The 25,849-nt window shown below is 35.3% G+C and overlaps 1 protein-coding gene across 3 annotated transcripts in view; it reads left to right on the top strand.

Annotated features, from left to right (window-relative positions):
- HSPH1 (heat shock protein family H (Hsp110) member 1) overlaps positions 1-25,849 on the top strand; it is a 30,314-nt gene extending 4,465 nt beyond the window's left edge. The window contains exons 1-17 of one of the 3 annotated variants that reach the window (XM_056825134.1): positions 2,373-2,515; positions 2,602-2,742; positions 3,840-3,962; positions 4,712-4,811; positions 8,235-8,368; positions 9,354-9,598; positions 10,570-10,798; positions 13,781-13,887; positions 14,152-14,285; positions 15,638-15,846; positions 17,453-17,584; positions 21,296-21,433; positions 22,572-22,697; positions 23,439-23,546; positions 23,639-23,758; positions 24,082-24,243; positions 24,944-25,849. In XM_056825134.1, coding sequence (XP_056681112.1) covers positions 2,501-2,515; positions 2,602-2,742; positions 3,840-3,962; positions 4,712-4,811; positions 8,235-8,368; positions 9,354-9,598; positions 10,570-10,798; positions 13,781-13,887; positions 14,152-14,285; positions 15,638-15,846; positions 17,453-17,584; positions 21,296-21,433; positions 22,572-22,697; positions 23,439-23,546; positions 23,639-23,758; positions 24,082-24,243; positions 24,944-25,147 — 2,427 coding nt within the window. In that variant the 5' untranslated portion in view covers positions 2,373-2,500 and the 3' untranslated portion in view covers positions 25,148-25,849. Of the gene's footprint in view, positions 1-2,372; positions 2,516-2,601; positions 2,743-3,839; positions 3,963-4,711; positions 4,812-8,234; positions 8,369-9,353; positions 9,599-10,569; positions 10,799-13,780; positions 13,888-14,151; positions 14,286-15,637; positions 15,847-17,452; positions 17,585-21,295; positions 21,434-22,571; positions 22,698-23,438; positions 23,547-23,638; positions 23,759-24,081; positions 24,244-24,943 lie in introns of those variants that run through there. The other 2 variants (XM_056825131.1, XM_056825133.1) reach the window with 2 other exon arrangements.

Genomic DNA, 25,849 nt, shown 5'->3' with positions numbered 1-25,849 from the left:
CAAAGATCCCAGCTTTTGGGACAAAAATCCACTATTTCATAAAAACTGCTGGGAAAATTGGAGGACAGTGTGGGAGAGATTAGGTTTAGATCAACACCTCACACCCTACACCAAGATAAATTCAAAATGGGTGAATGACTTGAACATAAAGAAGGAAACTATAAGAAAATTAGGCGAACACAGAATAGCATACATGTCAGACCTTTGGGAAGGGAAAGACTTCAAAACCAAGCAAGAATTAGAAAGAGTTACAAAATGCAAAATAAATAATCTGGAATACATCAAATTAAGTTTTTGTACAAACAAAACCAATGTAACCAAAATCAGAAGGGTAGCAACAAATTGGGAAACAATCTTCATAAAAACCTCTGACAAAGGTTTAATTACTCAAATTTACAAAGAACTAAATCAATTGTACAAAAAATCAAGCCATTCTCCAATTGACAAATGGGCAAGGGACATGAACAGGCAGTTCTCAGCCAAAGTAATCAAAACTATTAATAAGCACATGAAAAAGTGCTCTACATCTCTTATAATCAGAGAGATGCAAATCAAAACAACTCTGAGGTATCACCTCACACCTAGCAGATTGGCTAACATGACAGGTATGGAAAGTAATGAATGCTGGAGGGGATGTGGCAAAGTGGGGACATTAATTCATTGCTGGTGGAGTTGTGAATTGATCCAGCCATTCTGGAGGGCAATTTGGAACTATGCCCAAAGGGTGATAAAAGACTGTCTGCCCTTTGATCCAGCTATTGCACTGCTGGGTTTGTACCCCAAAGAGATAATAAGGAAAAAGACTTGTACAAGAATATTCATAGCTGCACTCTTTGTGGTGGCCAAAAATTGGAAAACGAGGGGATGCCCATCAATTGGGGAATGGCTGAACAAATTGTGGTATATGTTGGTGATGGAATACTATTGTGCTAAAAGGAATAATAAAGTAGAGGAATTCGATGGAGACTGGAACAATCTACAGGAAGTGATGCAGAGTGAAAGGAGCAGAACCAGGAAAACATCGTACACAGAGACTGATACACTGTGGTACAATCGAAGGTGATGGACTTCTCCATTAGTGGCAATGCAATGTCCCTGAACAATCTGCAGGGATCTAAAAAATACTATCCACAAACAGAGGATAAACTGTGGGTGTAAAAACACCGATGAAAAGCAACTGCTTGACTACAGGGGTGGAGGGGATATGACTGAGGAGAGACTCTAAATGAACACTAATGCAAATACCAACAACAGGGAAATGGGTTCGAGTCAAGAACACATGTGATAACCAGTGGAATCGTGCGTCGGCTATGGGAGAGGGAAAGGTGGTGGGAGGGGGGCGGGGAGGAGAAGAAAATGATCTTTGTTTCCAGTGAATAATGTTTGGAAATGACCAAATAAAATAATGTTTAAAGTAAAAACAAAAAAAATAACTATTTTATTTTATATTTTTTAATGAAGAAACTTTACGAACTAAAACAATTATTTTACAGTAAACATCTAAGTGCCAGAATTTCTGGTAAGGCTGCAAGCACTAAATAGTACCATACCAGAGTTAAAGTCTGATGCTGATTCTGAATTGTCATTTCCTTTTTTCCTGCTAATGTGGTTAAGTGATTGAGAAGAATATATCTCTGTGAAAGATTTTTGATTCTTTATGTACAGGTTTCAGCTCTTCTATAGTTATGTCATAGATTTTGAGCTATTAAAGACCATAGAGGTAATCTAATCCAACCACTTTATTTTACAAAGAATACCCAAGTATGTTGTGACACACATTATGACCTCAGCTTCTGGGATTACAACTTAGTCATATCTAGCTCCAAATCCAGTGTGCTTTGCATAACATGCTCTCCCTGCATTACTAAAATGACAGATCACCCTGTGGCTGGCCTGATAATGAGCCTCTGAATTTAGCCAAGCTGCTGTTTGGACAGCAGATGTGCTGTCCATTTACTGGACCTTTACTTTTGCAGCCTTTACAGCTTGTAAGGACTGGCCAAAGCTTGAGTCCTGTTGGCAGTGTTTTCAAGGACTTGAGTTGGAGGCTCGGATTGGCCTTCATAAATTATTTAACCTGTACAAATAAATATTAGAGCTGGATTAAAACACCTAAAGAACCCTATCTCTTAACCTTTGTCTTAACTGCCATGGTTCTAAAACTCTTTAAAGTCTCGTTTATATTTGGGATTCTGATGAAATGGAACTTTAAAAATCAAATGAAATGACAAAGGTCATTGCTTGAGGATTTTATTCAGAACACTTAGAGTCATGGTCATTCTGAAAGATTCATTCTAAGCATTGTTAGTACCTTTAGAATACAATGCCTTAGGAGCTTTAATGCAGCAAGGAGTCAATTGTTCCTGTGGCTCTTTTTGTCTTTCCTGTCAGAAAGAACATGGGTGGCAAAAAAAGAAATTTGGCCATTCTGCCTTTTTTGTTGTTGTTTTTTAATTGAAAGAATGATCATGAGCAAATTAACTCTTAGGGATCTTGGTGAATGTACTATCAACAGGTTTGCTCTAACTACTATTATATGGTATTGTTCCCAGGGGTTAAGAAGGAAAGAGAATAAACACCTTAAATTTTTCCCCCCTTCAGCAAATAACTCATGCAAACAACACAGTATCGAACTTCAAGAGATTTCATGGCCGAGCATTTAACGACCCTTTTGTTCAAAAAGAAAAAGAAAATTTGAGTTTTGAGTTGGTTCCCATGAAAAATGGAGGTGTTGGAATAAAGGTAATTGCATTTTAATTTTTTTAAGCTGGTAAAGAAATTTTTCACAATGAAAACAATTAAAAACTGGTTGATCATAGGCTAGGCGTTGGTCTTTTGCTTTTAAAAATCATTCAAATTAATATCAGATTTGTAGCTCTAACCTCACATTTTTCATTTATTATTAATCTGAAAAGTATCAAATAACAGATTTCATGTACAGCTAGTAATGGAAACTAATTGCTTATGACTGCTGTTACATGTAAGATAACTTTGAACCTCTTGGAGAAAGGTGGGGGTGAAAAATGAACTATTTTAAGGGGAAATTAGAAATATCGAAGTGATACAATTTTATAGAAAGTTATGATTTTAAGTGTTTAACAAAAGTAGATCTGATTCAGATCACAAGCATTCTTCAATTGAGGCAAGAATTTAAGTATGTTTTGAACTTACAGAATCCTGAGTTTGAAGATGGGGGGTGGCTAAGTGGCTTGGTGGATTGAGAGCCAGGCATAGAGACAGAAGGTTCTAGGTTCAAATCTGGCCTCAGACACTAGCTAGGTGACCCTGGGCAGTTCATTTAATCCCCATTGCCTAGTCCTTACTGCTCTTTTGCCTTAAAACCAATATACAGTATTTATTCTAAGATGGAAGGTAAGGATTTTTTAAAAAGAGAGTTTGAAGATACTTTGAAATTCAGTTTTACAAACTTAGTTTTGTATTTCAACTGCAGAAAAGCACTAGAAGGCAACTTAATCAGATTAATAACTTTGCCTTCCGAATTGTATATAATATGTTGCTGGTTGAGTTGAACTCTTGATTTGAGTAGCGGTTGTAATCTACAAAATAATTTCTAAGGGTAATTAATATTGTTACAACTACAGGAAACAGTCCCATAAATTAACCGTTGATTTATAATAGAAACATTTTCTGGATATTGGTTTTTAGTTTTTTGAAGGGAAAAATAGATGTAGACTTTTCTTCCATTGAAAATGTGCTTTGTGTCTTAATTTATATTCTGTGAATTGTGGCCATAAATAACCGTCAAGGAAAGGGAAACAATAGGATACCAATATTGGAAAGTAAATTAAATAGTCTTTTTGCTTCCTTCTTCCTGATAGGTAATGTACATGGATGAAGAACATTACTTTAGTGTAGAACAAATAACTGCAATGCTGCTAACCAAGTTAAAGGAAACTGCTGAGAACAACCTCAAAAAACCAGTAACAGACTGTGTTATTTCAGTAAGTAGTTGTATTATATATCTACTTATTCATAAAGTACAGGTGATAAAGCCAGGACATTCTTAACATTTAGACAGGTGGAAAGTGTCACTGGCCTTCTGTCAGCATTTTGAATTAATAGTTTGAATTTTGCATATCTAAATAAATATTTTGTAACTGCTTTAGTGATACAAAAATAACTTAACAATGCATCCTCTTTGCAAATTACCTGTTGGTTGTTTGTTATGTCAGCTAAATTCTGACATCACTGCAAGATAAAAGGGTGATATATATTGGGGACAGTTACTTCTTCCTCATTATACCCCTCCCACAATTTTTTTTCCCCATTATTTGTGGCGAAATAAATGAGAAATAGTCTAGGTTTTAACTGCAAGGATATTAAACAATAACTTGACTTATAAATATTGAGACTGGATCTTCCTTTTGCCCTGTCCTTTATATATAGGCTTGACCATTTTGCTCCTATTTAGGCAAGATGGTGACCCCTTGTTACCAGAGGCTCACCAGATATGTGGCAGAATTAGATACCTAATCAACTAAACCCTACTGTAATTCAGAACTCGCAAACATAATCAGTTCAGCAGTCTCAGCCTCTCTGGTAGTAGGGACTGGAATCTAACTTCACCATTATTTCTTCAGAGACAGAATAGTTACTTAATAGGATGATTATGAAAATAACCTAAGTAAGATTGAGAATACTTTGTAAGATAGAAAAAGGAAATAATTCTTCATCTCATTCTTGTTCTTAGGTTCCATCATTCTTCACAGATGCTGAAAGGAGGTCTGTATTGGATGCTGCTCAAATTGTTGGCTTAAATTGCTTAAGACTAATGAATGATATGACAGCAGGTAAGAAAGTTTTAGAGCAAAGTAAGTAAAGTAAAGTTGCTAGAGGTGGGTAAGAACCCTAAAACTAAAACAAAGTTATGTGTTAGTATGCTACTCTTTCAGAAGTTATTTTTGGCTTTTGGGGCATGTTAAAAGTCAATTCTGAGTTATAGTGCAGGTTCCTTTCCTGTACTCGTAGAGGGAATTTGCTCATTAGGCAATGAAATCAGAGGTTAATGATCAGATCAGAAAAAAATTGCTTCTTAAAATGCACATCAGATCAGCGTACAAAAAGCTGAAAGTTTCGGGCAATGGTTTATCACATAGAGTCTATGACATGCTCACTTGATATTTTTTCAGAAAAGGTTTTAGGATTTTTCTGCTCTTGGATTAAATTCATCCTCACATCAAGGTCATGTCTAGTCATATTGTTTATTTTTATAATTAAAGAACATCATATCTTTCACTCTGTGACAAGGGAATCACTTTAAAAGACTGATATATATTAATTTAAGGTCGCCAAGGAATTCAGCTATGTAATTCCTAAATGAAAACTCAAGTCAGCTGTCAACCTTTTATGGAGTTTAATTTCAATAGGAGGAAGAAAGGAATTAGAGATAGAGAGAGAGAAAAAGGGAGAGAAGGGAATAGGGCTTAAATACCCCTTCTGTTTAGGCTGGGCCAAAAGGCCCAAGCCCTTAGATAGCTGAGGCAAAGAAAAGAGATCAGTCCCTATTACTCACGTGACCAAAATGGAGAAACAGTCTCAGAGGCCCCCACCTTCAGCTTCCCTCAGAGCAAGCTTCTCAGAGTATACTGCCACCACTCCGGCCAACTCCTCAACCACCACCCAAGTCTTCAGACTCCCCTATCTTTAAGGAAACCATCCAAGTTGCCTCCCCTCAGTCCTCACATCTACCAATCACCTGTCCATCAATTTCCCTGTGCCAATGGAGGCTCTAGCTTAAACCCAGGACCGCCCAGAGGTCTCTGGCTTTTGCACATGTCTGTTGAAGGTCATATTTTCAAATAATTAAATCTTTGATCCTTTGCTACAGCCCTTTCTAAATCCTGTTAACCTGAGTAGGGTAGAGATTGGAATAATTAAATTTTGATCTAGGCTGCAGCCCTTACTCAATCCTGTTAGGACTGAATAGGGTGGAGACTGATTCCAAGTATCTCCATTGTATAAATTCTAAAATCAATCATGACTCAAAGAAATTCCTGTTCTATGCTTAAGCATAGGTCAGAGTCCTTTCCATTGTTCAGCAAAAGGTTTCTGTCCTAAAGTAATCTTAAGAAGGGAAGGAGAAGGAACCTCCCATGCCAATGGGATTCACATTCCAAAAGTCAAGACCCACTATCAATAGGAAATTTTTCAAGTATGAAATTTCCCAATGGTGAAATTTCCAACATTTATAAGTCTAAGAAATTTTGAGGTTTACAACTCTAAACTTGGCAGTTATTTGGTAACATGTGGGTGTTAACTTATCCCCTAGATCTTAAGCAAAAAGATAATAATTCTAGATCAGTGATTCTCAAACTGTATACTGTATAACCTCAAAGACTCCTAAAAATTAAAGATCCCAAAGAGCTTTTGTATCTGTCAAGATTTACCATATTACAAGTTAAAACTAATATAAAAAATTGTATTTTAACAAGAATATCACTGTTATGAAAAATATTTTTCCAGAATAAAAAGAAGTTGAAAAGAGTAGCATTTCTTTGATGTCTGGCTTAATAGAAGACAGCTAGGTTCTTATCTGCTTATATGTTTAATCTACTCTAATCTCTTATTTGAAGTATCAGAAGAAAATCTGTCTCACCAGAGATGCTTAGTTGGAAAAGAAAAAAATATTTAATGGGCAAATAATGTCTTATTATTTTGAAAATGGTTTTGACCTTATGGACAATTCATAAAGGTCTTGAAGGTCCCCTGAGCCCCACACACCACTTTTTTCATGAACCTCCCCTTAAACCTAACCTTGATTCCCCCACCCCCCCAACTATAGTTAAGTGTCTTCTTTCTACTGTTACACTTCTAGAAAAAGTCATCTACTTTCTATCTAAGAGTAATCTGTATGCTAGTCCATCCTTATTTATTTTATAATCATTTTTATGTTCTGGTTTTCTCATCAACTACTCTCCTGAAACTACCCTTTCAAAGATCACTCATGACCAACTTACCAAATTAAAATGGCCTTTTTTTTTTTTAGTCTAAATTTTAATTTCTTTTCGGTGGTGCTTTACTTACTATACCCCTCTCCATTTTTATATATCTTCCCTTGACTTCTGGTGCTATTCTCCCCTCCCTTATAATTCCAATCAAGACTATCTTTTGCCTTGCTTTATATCTCCAGTGCATATCACAGTGCTGGCACATAGTCAGGACTGAAAGACTGACTATTTCTAGCCTTTCCTTTCCTTCTGAAAAAAAATCCAAATCCAGGCATTCATTACTTCTTCCCTAGTGTATTAGGGCTGCTCAATAAATTTTCTGCTCCCAGCTCACATGCCCCCACTCTCGCACTTTCCCCCTCCAAATTGCATGCCATTGTCAAAGTAATCTAATATGTGCTTCCTGATAGCATCTAGTGGCCTATTTTAAATACCAATAGCTCCACTTAGTGTAATTAGTCAGTAAACATTGATTAAGCACTTACTATGGACTAGGCACTAGTCAAAGCTCCAAGAATACAAATACTACCAAAAAAAAAAGAAAGGCATTCTTTGACTCAAGGGAAAGCAACTCAGTAAATTTGGAACTAGGGTGGTCACTTACAGAGGTTCCTGATGAACTTTGGGGGGGAATGGTAGTGAAGTCCAAGGGTGTGGAATCTTGCCTGTGGGAATTTTTTACTAAACACTTGAATCTCTTTCCCAACTTTTTCTCATATGCATTTTACATCTGTAAGATTTAAAATCAATATTCAATACTCCAAGAATTATATTTTATAAAGTTTATTAATAATCACTTGAAGTAGAAGGAATAAAAAGCAAAGAGAAGTTTAAAAAAAACTAATTATCTTACAAAATTTTAAACTCCTGGTCCTCACCTCACACCACCTCCACCAAACCCTATCACAGGAAGAGAGAGTTAGAGGTGGGGCTACACAAAATTTATATCCTGCCTACATCAGCACATAATGTGAGGAGAGTAGGGTGCTGAGAATTGTAGTTCTGGGGTTCAGATTCCAATTACACATCTTTGGGACTCGTCTGAACTTCTTGCATTTCCTAAAAGTTCCCATTCTCAATTTATGGCTTTAATGGAATATTTTCAAAGGAGAATGAAACTAAAGATAATAGTGACCATTTTATTATAAAAGGACATGTTCTCCATTTAGTTACATCAGCTTATTCTGTAGTGTTTCTGCATTTCATTATCTTAAGAATCCCATTGTTATACAAGTTTCAATTCTTTTGTCCACTTGTTTTTTGTAGTTGCTTTGAATTATGGGATTTATAAGCAAGACCTTCCAGGCCCAGAAGAAAACCCACGGATTGTGGTCTTTGTTGATATGGGACACTCAGCTTTCCAAGTGTCTGCCTGTGCTTTCAATAAGGGTAAATTAAAGGTACTTATATATTTTCAAACTACATCACAGGTTCAAGTGAAAGCAACTTAATCAGTGAAACTAGAAAGTCAGATTTTGTAACAAATATTTGAACTTAAGCATATCAATATTTCAATTCAAAATATCAATATCAATTCAATTGGATCCAGAGACTCTGCGTTCAGATCCTGAAAAGATTAATGACATGAGCATTTGATGAAAAATATGGGGCTAGAAAACTATTCATATGAAAAGAATTTTCCTGTTATCTTTTCATATTAACCATGGCCCTCTGTGAATATGGTCAGTATGCATCTAAAGTAATGTGCCCAATTCCCAACTATATTTTCAGGAAAGTTTTGGCTGGCTACCATGAATTTAGAGGATGGCTGCTGCTATGAAGAGATGGGAAAACATGTTGTGAACATTGATTTAAGGAACATAGCCTACTTAGGCCAGGGCATGGGGGAGCCTTGGGTATTTGAGGTGTTATAGAGAATGGCTAAGGCTAGTTTTCCCCCCCTGTAGGACAAGGACTGTGGCCACAAAGTAAGTAGAAGTTACAGATTGGCTTGTTTCAGTTCTGTTTATTCCTAAAATCTCTTTGGCAACTGATGGTTGCCTGTCACTAGAAGTTATCGATCAGAAATTAAGTTATTGATCATTGGGAACATAATAGAAAGGATTCATACTTTATCCACCTGAGATTTTATTGTTCTGAGAAATTGAGACTGATGTTCTTCAAGTATTTTATCTTTTCAGCAAATCTTTAAAAATAAACATTTACTCATTCTAGGTAGTAAATTAAAGTAAACTTTATAGAGAAGTATTAAGTTTCTTTAATCATGACCAATTTCAATATTTTATTACAGTGGTATAAGTTGTTGCTTTGACCTATAGATAACTTGAGTGTTACAAGGGCATCTTAACTTTGTAGGAAGAGGAAATGTTGGTTGCAAATTTGACTCTAAACTAGTTGGGGATGTGTGTGTTGTTTTTTAATTAGGTTTTAGGAACAGCTTTCGATCCTTTCTTGGGAGGAAGAAATTTTGATGAAAAACTAGTGGAGCACTTCTGTGCAGAAATTAAAGCTAAATACAAATTAGATGCAAAATCTAAAATTCGAGCACTCCTACGCCTCTATCAAGAATGTGAGAAACTGAAAAAGCTGATGAGCTCTAATAGCATGGACCTCCCACTGAATATTGAGTGCTTTATGAATGACATAGATATCTCCGGGAAGATGAACAGGTGAGTTGATAAGAAATTCTTGTCAAAAGAATTAGGACATATTCCATAACTTATTTTCATAGAACTGAAGTTGAAAATGTGATGCAAAGATTAAGCAAATTTGAAAAGTAGTATACTTTCCTATAAATATATTTGATCCAATCTTTTGTTTTTGGAATTATATTTATTGGCCCCTCAAGTTTGAGAGATGGGCCGATTTATTAAGCCCTGAAGAGTCTTACCGTTTCTTGCATTCATTCCTTTCTCACTATTCAAAAAGCTATCATACTAGCTCTCCCTGAACTGTTGAAATAGCCTTCTAATTAGTCATCCTATCTCAGGTCTTGCTCCCTCCTAAGTTCTATCTTCCATTGTACTTTTCTGTTACCTCATTGCCTTTAGGAACAAATAGAAGCTCCTTTATTTGACTTTTAAAACCCGTTACACCCTGTCCTTTAGTGTCTTTGCAGCTTTATATTGCTCCCCTCTCTCCTTCCATGATATAGCCCAGGGTGGCTTTCTCGCTCTTTCTTACCTGTAACCTGGCTCTGTGCTTCTGCAACTTTCTGCACCTATGCCTGGATTTTAATCTCCTTCCTCATCTCCTCATAAGAGAGCCTTTCAGCCTGGACTTAAGAGCACCTCCTTATACATTAAGCCTTCCCTGATACTCCCTGCTCCCAACTTCTTCACTCCCTGCTCCCAACTTCTTCTATTTCTATAATTTATACTGAAACATGTACATGTAAACTGATCTGAGCAAAGACTATTTGTTTTTTGTCTTGACATCCCCACCCCTAGCACATAGGTATTTAGTAAATGCTTATTGATTATTGACTGATTACTTGAATTCCTTGTGTTTCAGACTACATGCTAAAAAAATACCCTAAGTTTAGAAAGCACTTTTTGTGACTGCCTGGTAAAGTCCTAAAACTAGTTAAAATATGCCTTTTGTTTTTCTCTTTCAAAATAAATTTTTCTTCCTTGGCCAGATCTCAGTTTGAAGAGCTATGTGCTGATCTCCTGCAAAAGATAGATAAGCCCCTTAAATCATTAATGGAACAAACCCAACTCCAAGTAGAAGATGTGAGTGCTGTGGAGATTGTTGGAGGCACCACACGAATTCCTGCAGTGAAAGAAAAGATTGCCAAATTTTTTGGGAAAGACATCAGCACCACACTAAATGCGGATGAAGCTGTAGCCAGAGGTTGTGCCCTGCAGGTAGGTATTGCCCTCAGCTACTTTCTAAAGATGTTATCTGTACTGATGAATTATAGATAGTTCCATAGCTTGACTTCTGAAATTGTCACTTGGCCTAGTCTGACCTAGGATTTCTTTAAAAAATTCCTTGGTGTAACTTCAGTTCTCCAGGATTATTAGAAGACCTGGTGTCCTTATCATGTCCTTAGTATTTCCACTAACATGTACCTGGCCTCCCCAGTGTCTCTAAGAGCAGGGTTGTTGTGGTGGTGGTTGTTTTTAAGTCCCATGGGAAGAAAGGTAAAAATAACAGACTGAGTCACTTAGCTCAGGACCTCAGAGACCATCTAGTACATCCTGTGCCTGAACCACAATCCCTTTTTACGTCACAATCAGTAAATGCCCATTCAGCTTTTGCAGGAAGGCTTATTTAAGGAGAATCTGTTATGAAGTGATCTCTTCTCAGATGTAGAAACATTCTTTGCTGTGTCCATGCCCAGCCTCAAGATAACCATTCTTTACCCATGGCCAACTCTAACCATAGTTTGCTTTTCTTCCCCCCCCCAACTGATTGCTCTTCTTACCCTGGCAATTAATACTTGCTGCCTGAGTAATTGGAAATTATTCTAAGCAAAAAAAGGGTGCTTGCCAAGGCTCCAGCCTAGTTCTGTCCTGGAGGAGAGGTGGTGGTTCTTTATATGTAAAAACTTAATGCTTTTTGTGGGAACGTTAAGTTAAGGCAGGGCAAGATAAAAAATTAGAAGGCAAAAATGCTAAACTAAGTCACTTAACCCCAATTGCCTAGCCCTTACCTCTCTTGGAACTGATACTTATAATGGATTCTAACGCAGAATTAAACATGATTTTGTTTTGTTTTTTTTTTAAAGATTACAGATTGATATTAAGACTATTACAGTCTAGGGCTCTATGAACTCTAAATAGCTATTTAGCAGTGACATATATGTGGTCAATGAGCTAGCTACTTCTGACCAGTTGGGCTTCATTTTTTTAAATTTAATTTTCTTTTCTTCAATTTGACTATTTTCTTTTCATTCTTAATTCTCTCCCTTCCACCTCCCTGTCCATTCATTGAGAAGGCAAGAAAAACAACCCATTAGAAACATGTACAGTTAAAACAAATTCCTACTTTAGCCATGTCAAAAAAAAATGCTTCATCTTTGACTTTTGAGTTTATCAGCTCTCTCTGGAGGTAATAGCATGTTTCATTGTGAGTTTCAGTTCTAGGGTCATTTTGTTGATCAGAATTACTAAGTCTTTCAAAGTGCTTTGTCTTAATATTTTTATTGTCTAAATTGTTCTCCTGGATCTCGTCCTTTCACTTTATATCCATTTATATTTCTTCTTACATTTTTCTGAAGTAATGGCCTTTATCATTTCTTATAGCACAATAGTATTCTATTCCATCCATGGCCCATAACTTAGGGGTAACTCAATTTCCAATTCATTGCCACTGAAAAAAAAAAGAACTGTGAATTTTATTTACATCTGGACCCTTTCCTTCTTTTTTGATCTCTTTTGTATATATACCTAGTATTGCTAAGTATGCACAGTTTAATAGGCTTTTGGGCATAAGTCCAAATTGCTTTGCAAAATGGCCAGACTAATTCACAGTTCTACCAACAGTACATTAATAGTCCTTCTTTCCCACAGCCCCTCCAGCATTTGTCATTTTCTTTTTTTGGCAAGTTAGCTTTTGGGCTTTCTTTCACCCTGCTTAGCTAGGCATACAGGTAAAAATCTTGCTGAACTTAAAGATTGTTTAAAACTGCTTGTAGGAGATGCATACATTTTATGCTTGGTCTGGGAAGTCAAAGTGTCTCTGGCTTTACATCCTTTTTTCCTCAATCTTTACCAAAGAATACTGTGGGAAATTTTAGTGTCCAAGTGGTCATTAAAAATAAATTAGACTACAGGTAGAGAGCTCCATTGTATACGTCTTTCTTCTAGGTCCACTGCCTGGTTTTACCCTGCTTTGTTTAGGTGCCATAAAGACAACGCTTAATAAAACACAGCTAGGCCATGGAAATGTTTCATGTTTTAAGAAAGTGTTAAGCTAGATAGATCATAGAATCATATAGATTCACACATACATACATGTATATGCAAGTACAAAACGTGTATTACCCGGTAGTAAGGCCAGTGGTAATTGAATTAGTCCTAATAAGTCAAGGTTAGATGTAGAAAATGACATTTTTGAGGGAATGTCCTCATCTACTTTTTAGTGGGATGCCCAATATAAACAATAATAGTAATATTTAAAGTTTGCCAGGGACTTTGTTTGGAGATAAGCAAATGCTTGGAACATGCAGTATTTTTTACTAAACATTTGGAAGAAACTAATCTGCCTCTTAGAGTATCTTAAGTTAAAGCTGATACAGTTGTTTCCTTTGACAAGGCCATTTCTCCTAGTGTTTGCACTGATAAAAAGTCCTCCAAGTCGATCTATCTTCCTTTTTTTGTACCTGCTTTATCTTGGAGAAAAGGCCCCCAAAAGTGAAATGACTTGTCCAGTATGATTAAAAAGTTAGGTCTGGACCTGACCTGTGTCCTAGAAACCTTACTGCAGATCTTTTGACAGTCTACATAGTTATCTGCCAAGTCAGAGAGATAATCTTCTCAATTAAGTTGTTGTTTTATTTAGTGAATTGGAGCAGTTGATGCCTACCCCAATAGTCACTTTTCTCTAATTTGCAAAATATAATATGACCGTCCTTGAAAGGGTTGAATATGTAGCTCTCTCTGTTAAAATTCTTATATGCATCTAAGAATTTGTACTCCTTGTAGTTACCTACTTACTATATGCTTTTGTTTAGAATAATTAACTATTTCTTCTGTTCATTATAAAGCAGAGTTTTGAGAAAACATTCAACTCTATCAATCATTTTTTGTGTAATGAAAAAGAAAGTTTAAAAAAAAATGACTTAACAACATCCTGCAAGGAGCCATGACAAACCAGAATTAACTTGTATTTTTCCCTTTCAGTGTGCCATCCTGTCCCCAGCATTTAAAGTACGAGAGTTTTCAGTCACAGATGCAGTTCCTTTCCCAATTTCTTTAGTCTGGAACAATGACTCAGAAGGTGCTGAAGGGTAGGTAGCTGATGTTTTTCTAAAGGAGAGTCTTTGTTTTAACATAAATGAGAAAAAATAAGTGATATGCTTTAAGATTTTCTTAGGTGACATCTGTCAGAATCTTCTCTGAATAAAGTTTCTTTATTTTAAGTGAAACAATGAGTTAGAGGAGAATCATTTTCAGGTTGAGTATTAGAATTTAGCTAAAGATTATTTTATTGCATAAAATAGAACCATTAATGACTTTGTTTAATGACATTTTCCTTCTCTGTTCTTCTTTAGTGTTCATGAAGTATTCAGCAGGAACCATGCTGCTCCCTTCTCCAAAGTTCTCACTTTTTATAGGAAAGGTCCCTTTGAGTTAGAAGCTTTTTACTCTGATCCTGAAGGCTTTCCATACCCAGAAGCAAAAATTGGTAAGTATCAGTTAGCAGTCTGTTGATTTTGCCCCAAATGGTATGTATGAAGTTGTAATTAACAACTGAATGACACTAGATAGTGCAACTAAATGCACTTTGTTATCCATAAAATTGTTTTGAGTTCAGATCTTAACTATTCTTCTGGGCACTAAACAAGTGGTGTCTTCATTTTTAGGCTAAAAGGTTAAATGAATTGCCTCCAGTCACACAGCTAGTTAAGTATTAGAGGCTGGATTCAAATATCTCTCTCAAAGTTATACTGAGATCCATCTCTTCCAGTCATCTAATATTAGCCCCTCATTTTACAGTTAGGGAAACCGATTGTTCATGTAATAAATTGACTCTTAGGAGAGAGTATGGTAGACATTGAATGTTGTATTCTAGGAGGTTTTAACTGTCAAAAAATTATAGCTCTCTTTGTCCACAAGACAATAAAATTTTAAAGTCACTAACGTTTTAAATCTCAATTATAAATCCTTTACTTGCTTCTCAAAAAAATATGGAGGGAGAAGGTGGAAGTAACTAATCATAATAATTTAAAATAACTTCAAAAAACCCAATAAAGGAAATTATAATTCAGATTGAAGTTACTGTGTTTGAAATATTCTTACTTTCTGATTGCTGAATTTGATCTAAGCTTTTTTTTTTCTTTTTTTAAAAGAAAATGTTTTAAGAAAAATGTGGAGCAGTGAGGTAGCACAGTGGATAGAATAACAGGTCTAGATTCAGGAAGATCCGAGTTCAAAATCTACTTCAGACAGAATTCTGTGTGATTCTGAGCAAGTCACTTCATTTCTGTTTGCTTCAGTTTCCCTATCTGTAAAATAGGAATAATCGTAGCACCTACCTCCCAGTGTTATGAGGATCCAGTGAAATAATGTTTATAAAACACTTGGCTCAATGCCTGGCACACAGTAGATGCTATATTAATATTAACTATGTTTTTATCATCCTCATTATGGCAAGAAAAGTACAAAGAATTTATTAACCTTGCAGTTAGGAGGTGAATATAGTCTCACCAATCAAAAAAAGCCTTAGAGAATATACTGATATGTAATCCAGACTGCAGAATGTATGATACAGCCTGTAAGTGCTACAAGGAATCAAAAGAAAAGGAAGAAATATGGACTAGAGTAGTCTAAAAAGGCCTTCTGAAAAGAGGGCTTAGAAAGAAATGCAAGAACTAGATTAACAGAGAGCCAAGGCCAGAAGAGCAAACCTGGTGTAGAGCTTGTGGGTGCTTGTTGGTTTTCTCTCTTGAGCATTTGTCTTGTTCTTGTCTAAAGTTTCATTTGTGGCTTCTCAATATTAGTCTTTCAAGAGCTTCCAAATGTGCTCCTTTGTTTTAGGCCGCTTTGTAGTCCAAAATGTTTCAGCTCAGAAAGATGGCGAGAAATCTAAAGTAAAAGTTAAAGTACGGGTCAACACTCATGGCATTTTTACAATATCTACTGCATCAATGGTGGAGAAAATCCCAACAGAAGAAAGTGAGGGTTCCTCCATTGAAACAGATATGGAGCATCAGAGCCGACCCCCACCTGAAACCACAGACGTGGATGTAAGTTTGGGACACAGGTGTGAACTATGTAGTAGGTATCTTGTGGGGTGGTCCATCTTACAGGGATGGGTTAAAAGAGTAAAAAATCAATTCTATTCATTCTAATCTGTCAGTGTTCTCTCAGGGAAGTAACAGTAACAATGCATTGGGAAATGCGTTCTATAGTATGTCAGATGTGACTTAATCCTTTGTCTTTAAACTTAGCCAAAGCAAAGCAGTTTCTAATTTAAATGTTACTACAGATTTTGTTAATTTCAGTATGCTGTATGAGATGAAAATAATTCAGTGTTCTACACATAATAGGTATTAAGTGTTGTTTTGCTTACACCGCCTATGCCATATAAAAAGCTTGGTTTGTCTAATACATACACACAATATATATATTTAAGCTGATCATCTTACCCTACCACCCTGCATGGAAAAAAATAGTATTTATTTATATTCCTGCATACCTGAATGATTTATCTTTTGTTCTTTTTGTGGTTTTTAAAAACCGATTTTTAAAAAAAGCTTAACATTACTTACTGAACAATAAGAGCATTCCTTCTATGTAACAAAGACCTAGATTCTATTGACAAGAATAACAGTAGCCTATGTAACCAGTAGTGCCAGAATCCTAAAGCATAGCAACTTATTATTGTATAGTATTTCAGCAGGAACTTTCAAACAATTCATGTAGCAAAACTAAAACTTTTAACTCAAAGACCACAGTGACATTGGGAAAATAGCAGTCCTTTCAGTCAAAGGAGATATACTTACCAATGTGGTTTTTTTGGATGTTCCTTCATTAGCTTTAAATATCTTTTTGGTATTCGTGATCATAATTTGTTCTCCCCTGCCTTTTGGACTCCTGATAAAATTTATATGAATCTGCATTGCATTAGCCAACCCAGAAGCCTATGTGACTGAAAAGGAGTCACAAGTAGGTGAACAGATATGGGTTGGGGGCTTTCCTCAGAGAACGAAAAATGCTATAGCCAACTCTCAATCATCTGGCAAAACAGGTGACTATATAGACCGATAATCCAAAACCCTTTCCCCACTAAACTTTTAATGAGATTCCTTTGCTCTGTCTACTAAGCAAAATAGCCTCTCTCTGCTTTTGTAACCCCTCTGGAGTGTTCACAGCCACATCCAAAAGTAAAGGGCCCTGCCTAATCTACAGACTGCAAGGATGAGGGCATTCCTTCCATGTACTTGAGAGTTGGCTGTGTATGTGTATATATATATACCCTGAACACCAGTAACCAAGATTGAAAACTATGCCAGAGACCAGAACAGAGAATAAGGACTGTCCCTTTTGAGGGTCTGGCATTATGGATCTTGGAGAATTATCAACATTTCTGAAGCAAAAGTCATAACATTTGGTGGTTGTCATCATATTGCCTACTTTTAAAAATAGCTATGTTAATTTCAACCAAATTTTTTTGCAGGTTGGAAATTTCTCACCTCCAGATACTGTATTTAGCTTGGTTTGATCAGACACCTTTTTTCCCCCTACAGTATATAGCAGAAATTGAGTGCACTGACTTTTGATGCCCTTTAGCTTTAATAAAATCAAGTACACATGCTTTCTACATCCTTTGTGCCTGGGCTTTCATTTCAGAAAAATATCCAGCAAGACAACAGTGAAGCTGGAACACAGCCCCAGGTACAAACTGATGGTCAACAAACTCCACAGTGTCCCCCTTCACCTGACCTTCCCTCTGAAGAAAACAAAATCCCTGATGCTGACAAAGTGAGTGATTCTTCCAGTTCATTCCATTAGATAATATTACAACGTATAAGCATTAATTATACCATATAAAATTAACCTATTCTTCTTACATAGGATTTTTATGTTAACTTTTTTCAGCTAGCAACATTTAAGTCAATTCAATGTCTTGCTTTAGTTCCAAAAGCTTCTAATTGAAGGAGTCTTTGTTTTGCTGCCATTTAGTAGTAGAAAACTAGTTAATTCATTACCATAGGATGTTAACTCTTGACAGCAGCAGAGATAGATAGCATTGTACTGCATGTGTCCCTGAGGTGTTTATCTTTTTTAAATTGATTGCTTTAAGTTGGTTGTACCTTTTAGACTTAACCAGACAATAGATATGAGTAGGTAGATTGATTCTTAATATCCTAAAGTCCTTTTGTATTGATAATTTGGGTTGAGAAAATTATGAAGAACTAGCAATTAGCATAATAAATTAAAAATAGTCTCCACTTTTCCCAGTCCATGGATTTTATATAAAAGTATGTGCATAATGATAAACAGCAGTACAATGCAGCTGTTTGTCTGCATTTATACAGCCACCTCTCAATATTTTCTCATAGAACACTTGATATAATTCAGTTAGTGATGAAGGTCTGCATGTGCAAGTATAACTAAGAACTAATTTGCTACTTGAACATTTTGGCACTGAATGCATGTGAAATTTGTCCTCTAATAACTATCCATCTAAAGATCTCCTTTATTTGTCCAAAGTTTTTACTCATTTAAAAAAGTAACTCCATTTTAAAAATAATTGAATATTCTGACAAATTCTGCCATAATTCCCCAGCTGTTTCATATTTATTACCATGTTGCTTTAGATTTTGTTTCGATTAGTTTCTTAAAATTATTCTATTTGTCACTATTAGTCACTAACCATGCTTCATCTTGTGACATCACAATACCTTGGTTATCTTGCTCTGTTTGTTGTCCATTTAATTTTACAATCAAATTTTGAAGTTTGAGTATAGATTTCTTTCCTTTTCCATCCCATTTCCAGTTAAAATAATAAGGTTGAAAAATTAAAGCTATTCAAATCATCTGTTCAGATTTCGCTCCCATGATAGAAGCTTAATATTCCTTTGTACAGACTTTTCTTAGTTAACTTTGGTTAATAACAAAGTCTTCTTCCGATAGACACCTAATAATTATCTTGATTTTGTTTCTACGGTATGCTTTCTGATAAGACTGTGCTTGCCCAAGTAATAGAACCCATTTATGGTTTTCAGTTCTGTATTTCTGGTGAAGATTTTGGATTTTATTCTTGGAACTTAATTTAGTGTGTTAAACATAGTAGGCATTCCTGCCAAATAGGTATAACCTTAAATCATCTTTCAAGTTCTTACTAATGAATACAGAACAGTCAAGCATTTGCATGTGTGCTTTAGGGTCATTCAGGGTCATAATTGCTAGCTTGATGCCTGTTATCAATGATTATCTTTATGACCTTTTTGGGAAAGCAATAAGATGTATGGCATTTCTCAATTCCCCAAGTATATTGTTAGCATCTGCTAGATCTCTTATTGATGATGCTCATCAAACATGGCTGCAGGAAAACACTGAACTTTTTTTTTTTTTAATTATTCTTACATAGCTCTTCTGTTCTGATAGGAAATTTATAAAATGAGGCACCATCTACTCTGGCCTCCAGCTTCAATGATTGTCACATGTCACACTGAAATTGTCTGATGGTAAATTTTCAGATCTTAAATGACAGTAAAATGTTGACCATTCTTGTCAGGCTTTCCTTCTGGAAGTACAAAAAGACTTCTTTGAAACCTTATAACCCTGTTTGCTATTCTTTAAATACCAAGGATCGGTTTTTGTAGACATTCCTTTGTCCTTCTGCCTAATGACTTTCAATGATGTGCCATCAGGTTCAAAACCTTTAAAGTAAAAATTAGCTTGTCACATCTTGGTGCTTGACAGAATTTCATCCCCAACAGCAGAAATTAAACTTAGTGTTTGTTCTATTCTAAAAAAGGATCTTGATGACCCTCTATACTATTCAAAGATATTAGAAAATATGGGTTATTCCTCATGCCTTCTTTAGATCTGTGGGTAGAAATATTCATTCTTTTATTGGTCTATGTGCCACTCTTTGGCTTCATCTTTTACTTATCGATTACATTTTTTTAGTTTTCTGTAAATCTTCATATTGTGTTTTTTGTTTTTGCTGTATAATGTTAATAGAATATTTCTTCCCTCTAACAATCTCTTTCACTCTCCTTGAATCAGTACTGGTAGCATTAGTTAGTAGTGCCTGTAGTAGTGATAGCTCTATGGATGGTCAAATTGTAGATACAGTCCATTTGGGAAATGATGATAGTCATAGATAGTTGTAGTGGTGTTGCCTGGTCTGGTGCTATACCAAAATGTAGTATCTTTATTGCTCTTTTAAATAAATTTTGCCATGTACACCAGTCACATCATTAGTCAACTTAGTTTCTTAGGTGTCTCCTTTATTCATTCTTGTGTATCTTTTTAACAACTCAGCTGTCAGTAAGGGAAGACTGTTCTGACTAGCCATATTCACTTCTCTACTAGGTAGAAGAGGCTATTGCAATCATAGACTACTTACTCATTAAGTGGTATTGTGAATTGCTGCTAGTGGTATTTCCTAGTGCTTAAGAGACAGTAAAGATTTTAGTAGGAACAATTTTGGTCAAAGTTTAGGGATGAACTTGGCTAACAAGCTGTGTAAACTTGGTCAAATCACCAACTTTCTGGGCCTCTTCTAACTTATCTTAATCAGGATGATCCTTAAATTACCTTAGTTGATCCATAAATTTCCATCTTACCCATAAATTTCTTTATGATCTTTTGCATGATATCATTTTTTACCTTATGGACCAACTACTCATCTGTACATTGATATATTTATTACCTGATCAGCTTTGTCTAGTTAGTATGGACAAGTAGGATATGTCTGAATTTTTGTAATCATTCTTTTTCCTTATGATCAGGATATGGAAATAATATACCTCTAGGGTAGTAGAGTAGGAAAGCCTAGATTACAAAAAAATATAAGAGGAATTTCTGAGCCTCATATTTAGAAAATAATCTTTTGGTAGCTTCTGAGTCAGTCCATTTTATAACCCTTCTGTCACTTGTGAAACTGGCTTAAAAGTAATGAAAAGACCAAAGGCCCACAAGTAGGTGAAATAGAAATTATTCAAGTCCCCATTAAATCTTTACTCCCTTAGGCCAACATTCCCAAAAGTCACATAACCACAGAGATACTTGTTGGACCATCTTCTGGTTTTGTAAAAAGTACATGATAATATTGGAATGTACAAGTAATAACTGTTAGTAGCAGTGATTGATTTTCATTTGATTTGGGTCGCATTACTATTAGATTTTTAAATTTGTTGAGGTCACAGAAGAGCCACAAAGATGGAGAATTCAGGGGCCTAAGGCATAAATCTGTGAGGATAGCATAAGCATCATAGGAGATATTTAAGCGATACAAGAAAAATTCTGATGAGATGAGTTACTAGAGCATGATTATTGGTAGTCAAATAAAAGTTAAAAAACATGTGGCACTATCCCGTTCTAAGACTACAATTATGACCCTCACTAAGATGGAGAAGATGGTTTCTCAATCTTGATGATGAGTTTCATTTCGTTTGTGTAAATGTGTCTGTGTGTGTTTTTTAAAGTAATGCTTAAAAATTGTTTTCTCTCTTGAAGGCAAATGAAAAGAAAGGAGATCAACCTCCAGAAGCTAAAAAACCCAAAATAAAGGTGGTGAATGTTGAACTTCCCATTGAAGCAAACTTGGTCTGGCAATTGGGAAAAGACCTTCTCAATATGTATATTGAGACAGAAGTAAGTTTCCAATCAAATATTTTTTTATAGGCTTGCCTATGACTGATATATTTATTTGATTCTCTGTGTATATGTATTCAAATAAGTTTTATTTTAACTTAAAAAACAAAACTACTGAAATATATAATGCCAACAAAAACAAAAGTCACAAATGAGTTGTTTTCTAAACTATAAATAATACTGTGCCAATGAAATGGTCTTATTTGTTTCTTTAATGAAACTTTTGCATATTTGACATGACCTGCTTATTCATTAACAGATATGTTGGCTACGTTTAAGGAAGTGTTATAAAAATTTTTTTAAAGACAACCTGTTGCAGATAGCAAGGCTCTGGGCCACTTGCCTTAATTGAGTCTCAGTTTTCTCATCTATAAAATTGGGATAATATGTAGTACCTACCTATCTACCTCACAGAGTTGTTCTAAGACTCTTAAAAATGTATGTAGAGCACTTTATTAACTTTTAAAAGTCTTATAAAAATATTGTGTCAGATCAGATTCATAGATTAATTAGCAAGGAACCTGAGAAAGTTAATTCTTTTCACAGAAGACAAAGTTGACTTGCTCGAAGTTAAATATAAAGGTAGTAAAATGGAAAAATCAGTACCCAGGCTTGTTCTAGTGTTTTTCCCCATTATCTCATTCCCTCTCTGTTGTGGATGGGATTTTTGCCAATATGATGTGGTTATTTGTTAGTAAGTTTTATGCTAAAATATTTCTATTTTTGAAGTCTTATCCTAGTCAGGTTCCAGGATGACCCAAAAGAAGATCATTTGAGGATCCGGTTTTTTCTTTTCACTGAAAGTGTTTAGTGCAGATGGTGGGGCAGGCCATGGCCTATGGATAGAATAACAAGTCTTATAAACAAAATAGTCATACTTGTTTTCTTCATGTTGGTGAATTAAGTTTATTTATAATTGTCACAGCCACTGTTCTGTTTTTTTAAATATAATGAAGATATTTGTGTAGTATTTTTCTCTCTTAAAAGCAAAATATATTGACTGGCATATAAAACCAGAAGTATAATTAATATACACAATTGTTTAGTCATTTTAAAAATTGCTTATTAAATTTGGGCTCTTTTTAGCAAGGTTTGATGGCTTAAGCATAAAGTCTGAAATTCTTATTTCTCCTCACAGGGCAAAATGATCATGCAAGACAAGCTAGAGAAAGAAAGGAATGATGCCAAAAATGCAGTTGAAGAATATGTCTATGAATTCAGGGATAAGCTATCTGGGCCTTATGAAAAGTTTGTATGTGAACAGGTAAGGTATTTGTCTAAACATGGAACTAAAAACCAAGGTGTTTATTCTCTGTTGACCATCCTGATGTTAGCTGTTTTTAATTAAAGATAAGTTATACTGATGTGTATTAGAATACTGAACTTGACTTTTGTAGCATAACCGCTACTTCTTAACTTCCTATAGAGTTCTTTATTGTGAAATTTAATGGAAAAATTACTTTGACACCTCCATGCAAATAAGTAGTGGGAAGAAAAATTAGTGGGGAAACTAGTGGTAGAACCTCAAGTGGCTGTTTGAGCTAGGTGTAGTAACTTTGGACTGTTTATAAAATATGTAGGCTTCTCAAATTACATCATAAGCACAATAATAATGTATTTTCCAGATGAACTAATTAAAGCCCTAGAGTTGTAATTTTAAAAATTACTGACTAGAAATACCATTATAATTCTTCCAAATCCTCTTAACAGAATTCTATATATACAAATATACACTATATTCTTCACCATTATTTGATGCAGATCCACTTTATATTGTTGTATACTGGCTTATTTCATTTCAAGAAAGTAAATTCTACATATCTGAACTAGGGTATATCAGTCAGACTATTCCCATTCTTCCTTTCTGAAGATTTTATATAGGTTTAAATATACATTATGACTTAAGACCTACAACTTAATTAAGGACTTTAGTACTTCTCATGAAATAAAAGTTCCTAAACTTTGTGCTAAAGCCAAATATGAATCTTCAATTTTCTTTTTCTAGGATCATCAAAATTTCCTGAAACTCTTAACAGAAACTGAAGATTGGCTATATGAGGAGGGAGAGGACCAAGCCAAACAAGCATATGTTGACAAGTTGGACCAGTTAATGGTAGGACACCTGAGTGAACCTTTGTTTTATAAAACTTACATAAATCTTGTGGAATAATGAAAGGGTTGTCATGTTGTCTTGTTTTGGTTTAGAAATTGGGCACTCCCATTAAGATTAGGTTTCAAGAAGCTGAGGAACGACCAAGAATGTTTGAAGAGTTGGGACTAAAGCTGCAACACTATGCAAAAATAGCTGGCGACTACAGGAATAAAGTGAGTCCTGCATATAGCAGAATGTGTAGAAATTATCATTAACAAATGAGCCAACTGAACAACTTCCATAACTAGCAAAATTCCTCTTAAGAAGGAAAGAAATTGGTGTTTTGGATTGGGTTGGGTTGTCCTCTTCCTACTCCATCCTCTGCTTCATCAACTACATTTGAGAATTTGCCCAGAAACCAATTTTTAACAGTGGAAATATGTTGATTTCCCCTCAAAAAATTTAATTTACTACATGTGCTTCATTAACTGTCCCCCTTTACTTCAGGTGAAACTTATTGCAAAGAGTAAACAGTTTTATTTATTATTCCATTCAGGATGAGAGATACATCCATATCGATGAATCCGAAATGAAGAAAGTTGAAAAGTCTGTCAATGAAACAATGGAGTGGATGAATAATGTCATGAATGCCCAAGCTAAAAGAAGCCTTGATCAGGATCCAGTTGTATGTGGCAATGAAATTAAAATGAAGGTGGAGGTGTGTGATGCCATATAGCCTGTTTTCTTCCTTTGAGCTTTAAATTGTGCACTGTCCTTGGGTATCCCCAAAGGAACTCCCTGGCTCCTTCTAGAAATCATAGGTATCTACATTCTCTAGAAAGAATGTTCCTCTTATAAATCCTCAAGGATCTAATCATTTAACACCACCCCCCAGACTGAGTGCTCAGTGTGTAATTGATATTGTTATTGATGGATTGAGTCATATCCCCTAGAAAAAAAGGTAAAGAAAGCAATTAAATCTAATAAACAATTGAGTTTTTGAATTATGAAAGGCAGCATGATGTAGTGGATAGAAAACCAGCCTTGGAGTCAGGAAGATCTGTTTGGGTTGAAGTTCTGCTTCCATCATGTCCTGGCTCTGTGACCCTGAGCAAGTGGCAGAACTGTGTTCCCAGCCACCCTCCAAAACTTAAGTTCCTTATGGCATTTTTACCAGTGGCTCCACATTCTTCCCTAAAAAGAATGATGAAGTGTCTGCTTCCCTTTTCTAGTTTGATGCCCAGAGAATAGGTGTGGTGAAAATGTTTGGATTTATAGAAGAGTTTTAATGCATACGGTTCATTTTAGTGGGATAGCTAAAGAGTTGGTAAGGAATGAAAAAATGGAGAAGAAAGATCTCTCCTGAAAAGCCTGAAACAAATAGACCTGAGTTAACTTCATTTGTCTTTTTGCTTCAGGAATTAATCCATGTTTGTGAACCAGTTGTGACACAACCGAAACCAAAAGTAGAATCTCCCAAGCAGGAAAAAACACTCAATGGCCCCAATGTGGAGAAGAATGAAGGTTTTGAAGTAAAAAATAACCCTAATGCTGAGGGCCTGCATCAGAATGGAGACTGTCACCCCAGTGAGAACAGCAGCATTCATATGGATTTGGACTAAATCACATGGAGTTAAGCAGGGTCACTACCAACAAATGATGGAAGAAAATATTTTTGCCATAGTATGTAATTAGAAGAAACATACTGAGACTTATTTATAATTTCTTTTTTAAGAATGTTTAGAAATTTTTTGTGTATTATATGGAAAAATGAAAAGCCTAAGTGTGTAATCATTATGATCCTAAAAGGGAAAATTGCCTTGGTAACTTTCAGATTCCTGTGGAATTGTGAATTCATACTAAGCTTCTCTTCAGTATTAACCATTTGCATCAGTAAGGATGAAATTGATTTTGTTTTCTGGAAAAAAAAATGCACTGCTCATTCAAGAGGGTTGTGACTAAAAATCTTTAAGCATTTGTTTCTGCCAAGGTAGTTTTCTTGCATCTTACCCTCCTTTTCCGCATGTGTGTGGGTGTGTATGTGTGTAAATATGGTTAAATCTGGTTTCATGAGGGCTTTCCAAAATGAATTGTCTGATAGACTAGGACTTTTTTCTTTATTATTATTTAAATTTCATTGGATAAAAACAAAAGATAGTGAAATGTATTAGTAGCATGCAGAACAAAACTTTAAATTTTATCTCTTGCTAAACAGTACATTGTCCTGTGGAGATTTACCAATGTGTTGATCCTGTTGTAATTGGTATTGTGAAGCATTTAATGAGCTTTAATAATAAAGTTCATATAAAGGTGTCATTTCTAAA

Source organism: Monodelphis domestica, chromosome 4, assembly GCF_027887165.1.
Source record: "Monodelphis domestica isolate mMonDom1 chromosome 4, mMonDom1.pri, whole genome shotgun sequence".
NCBI lineage: Eukaryota > Metazoa > Chordata > Mammalia > Didelphimorphia > Didelphidae > Monodelphis > Monodelphis domestica.
The sequence above is the reverse complement of the archived record's forward strand: the minus strand, read 5'-3'. Positions and strand labels throughout refer to the sequence as shown.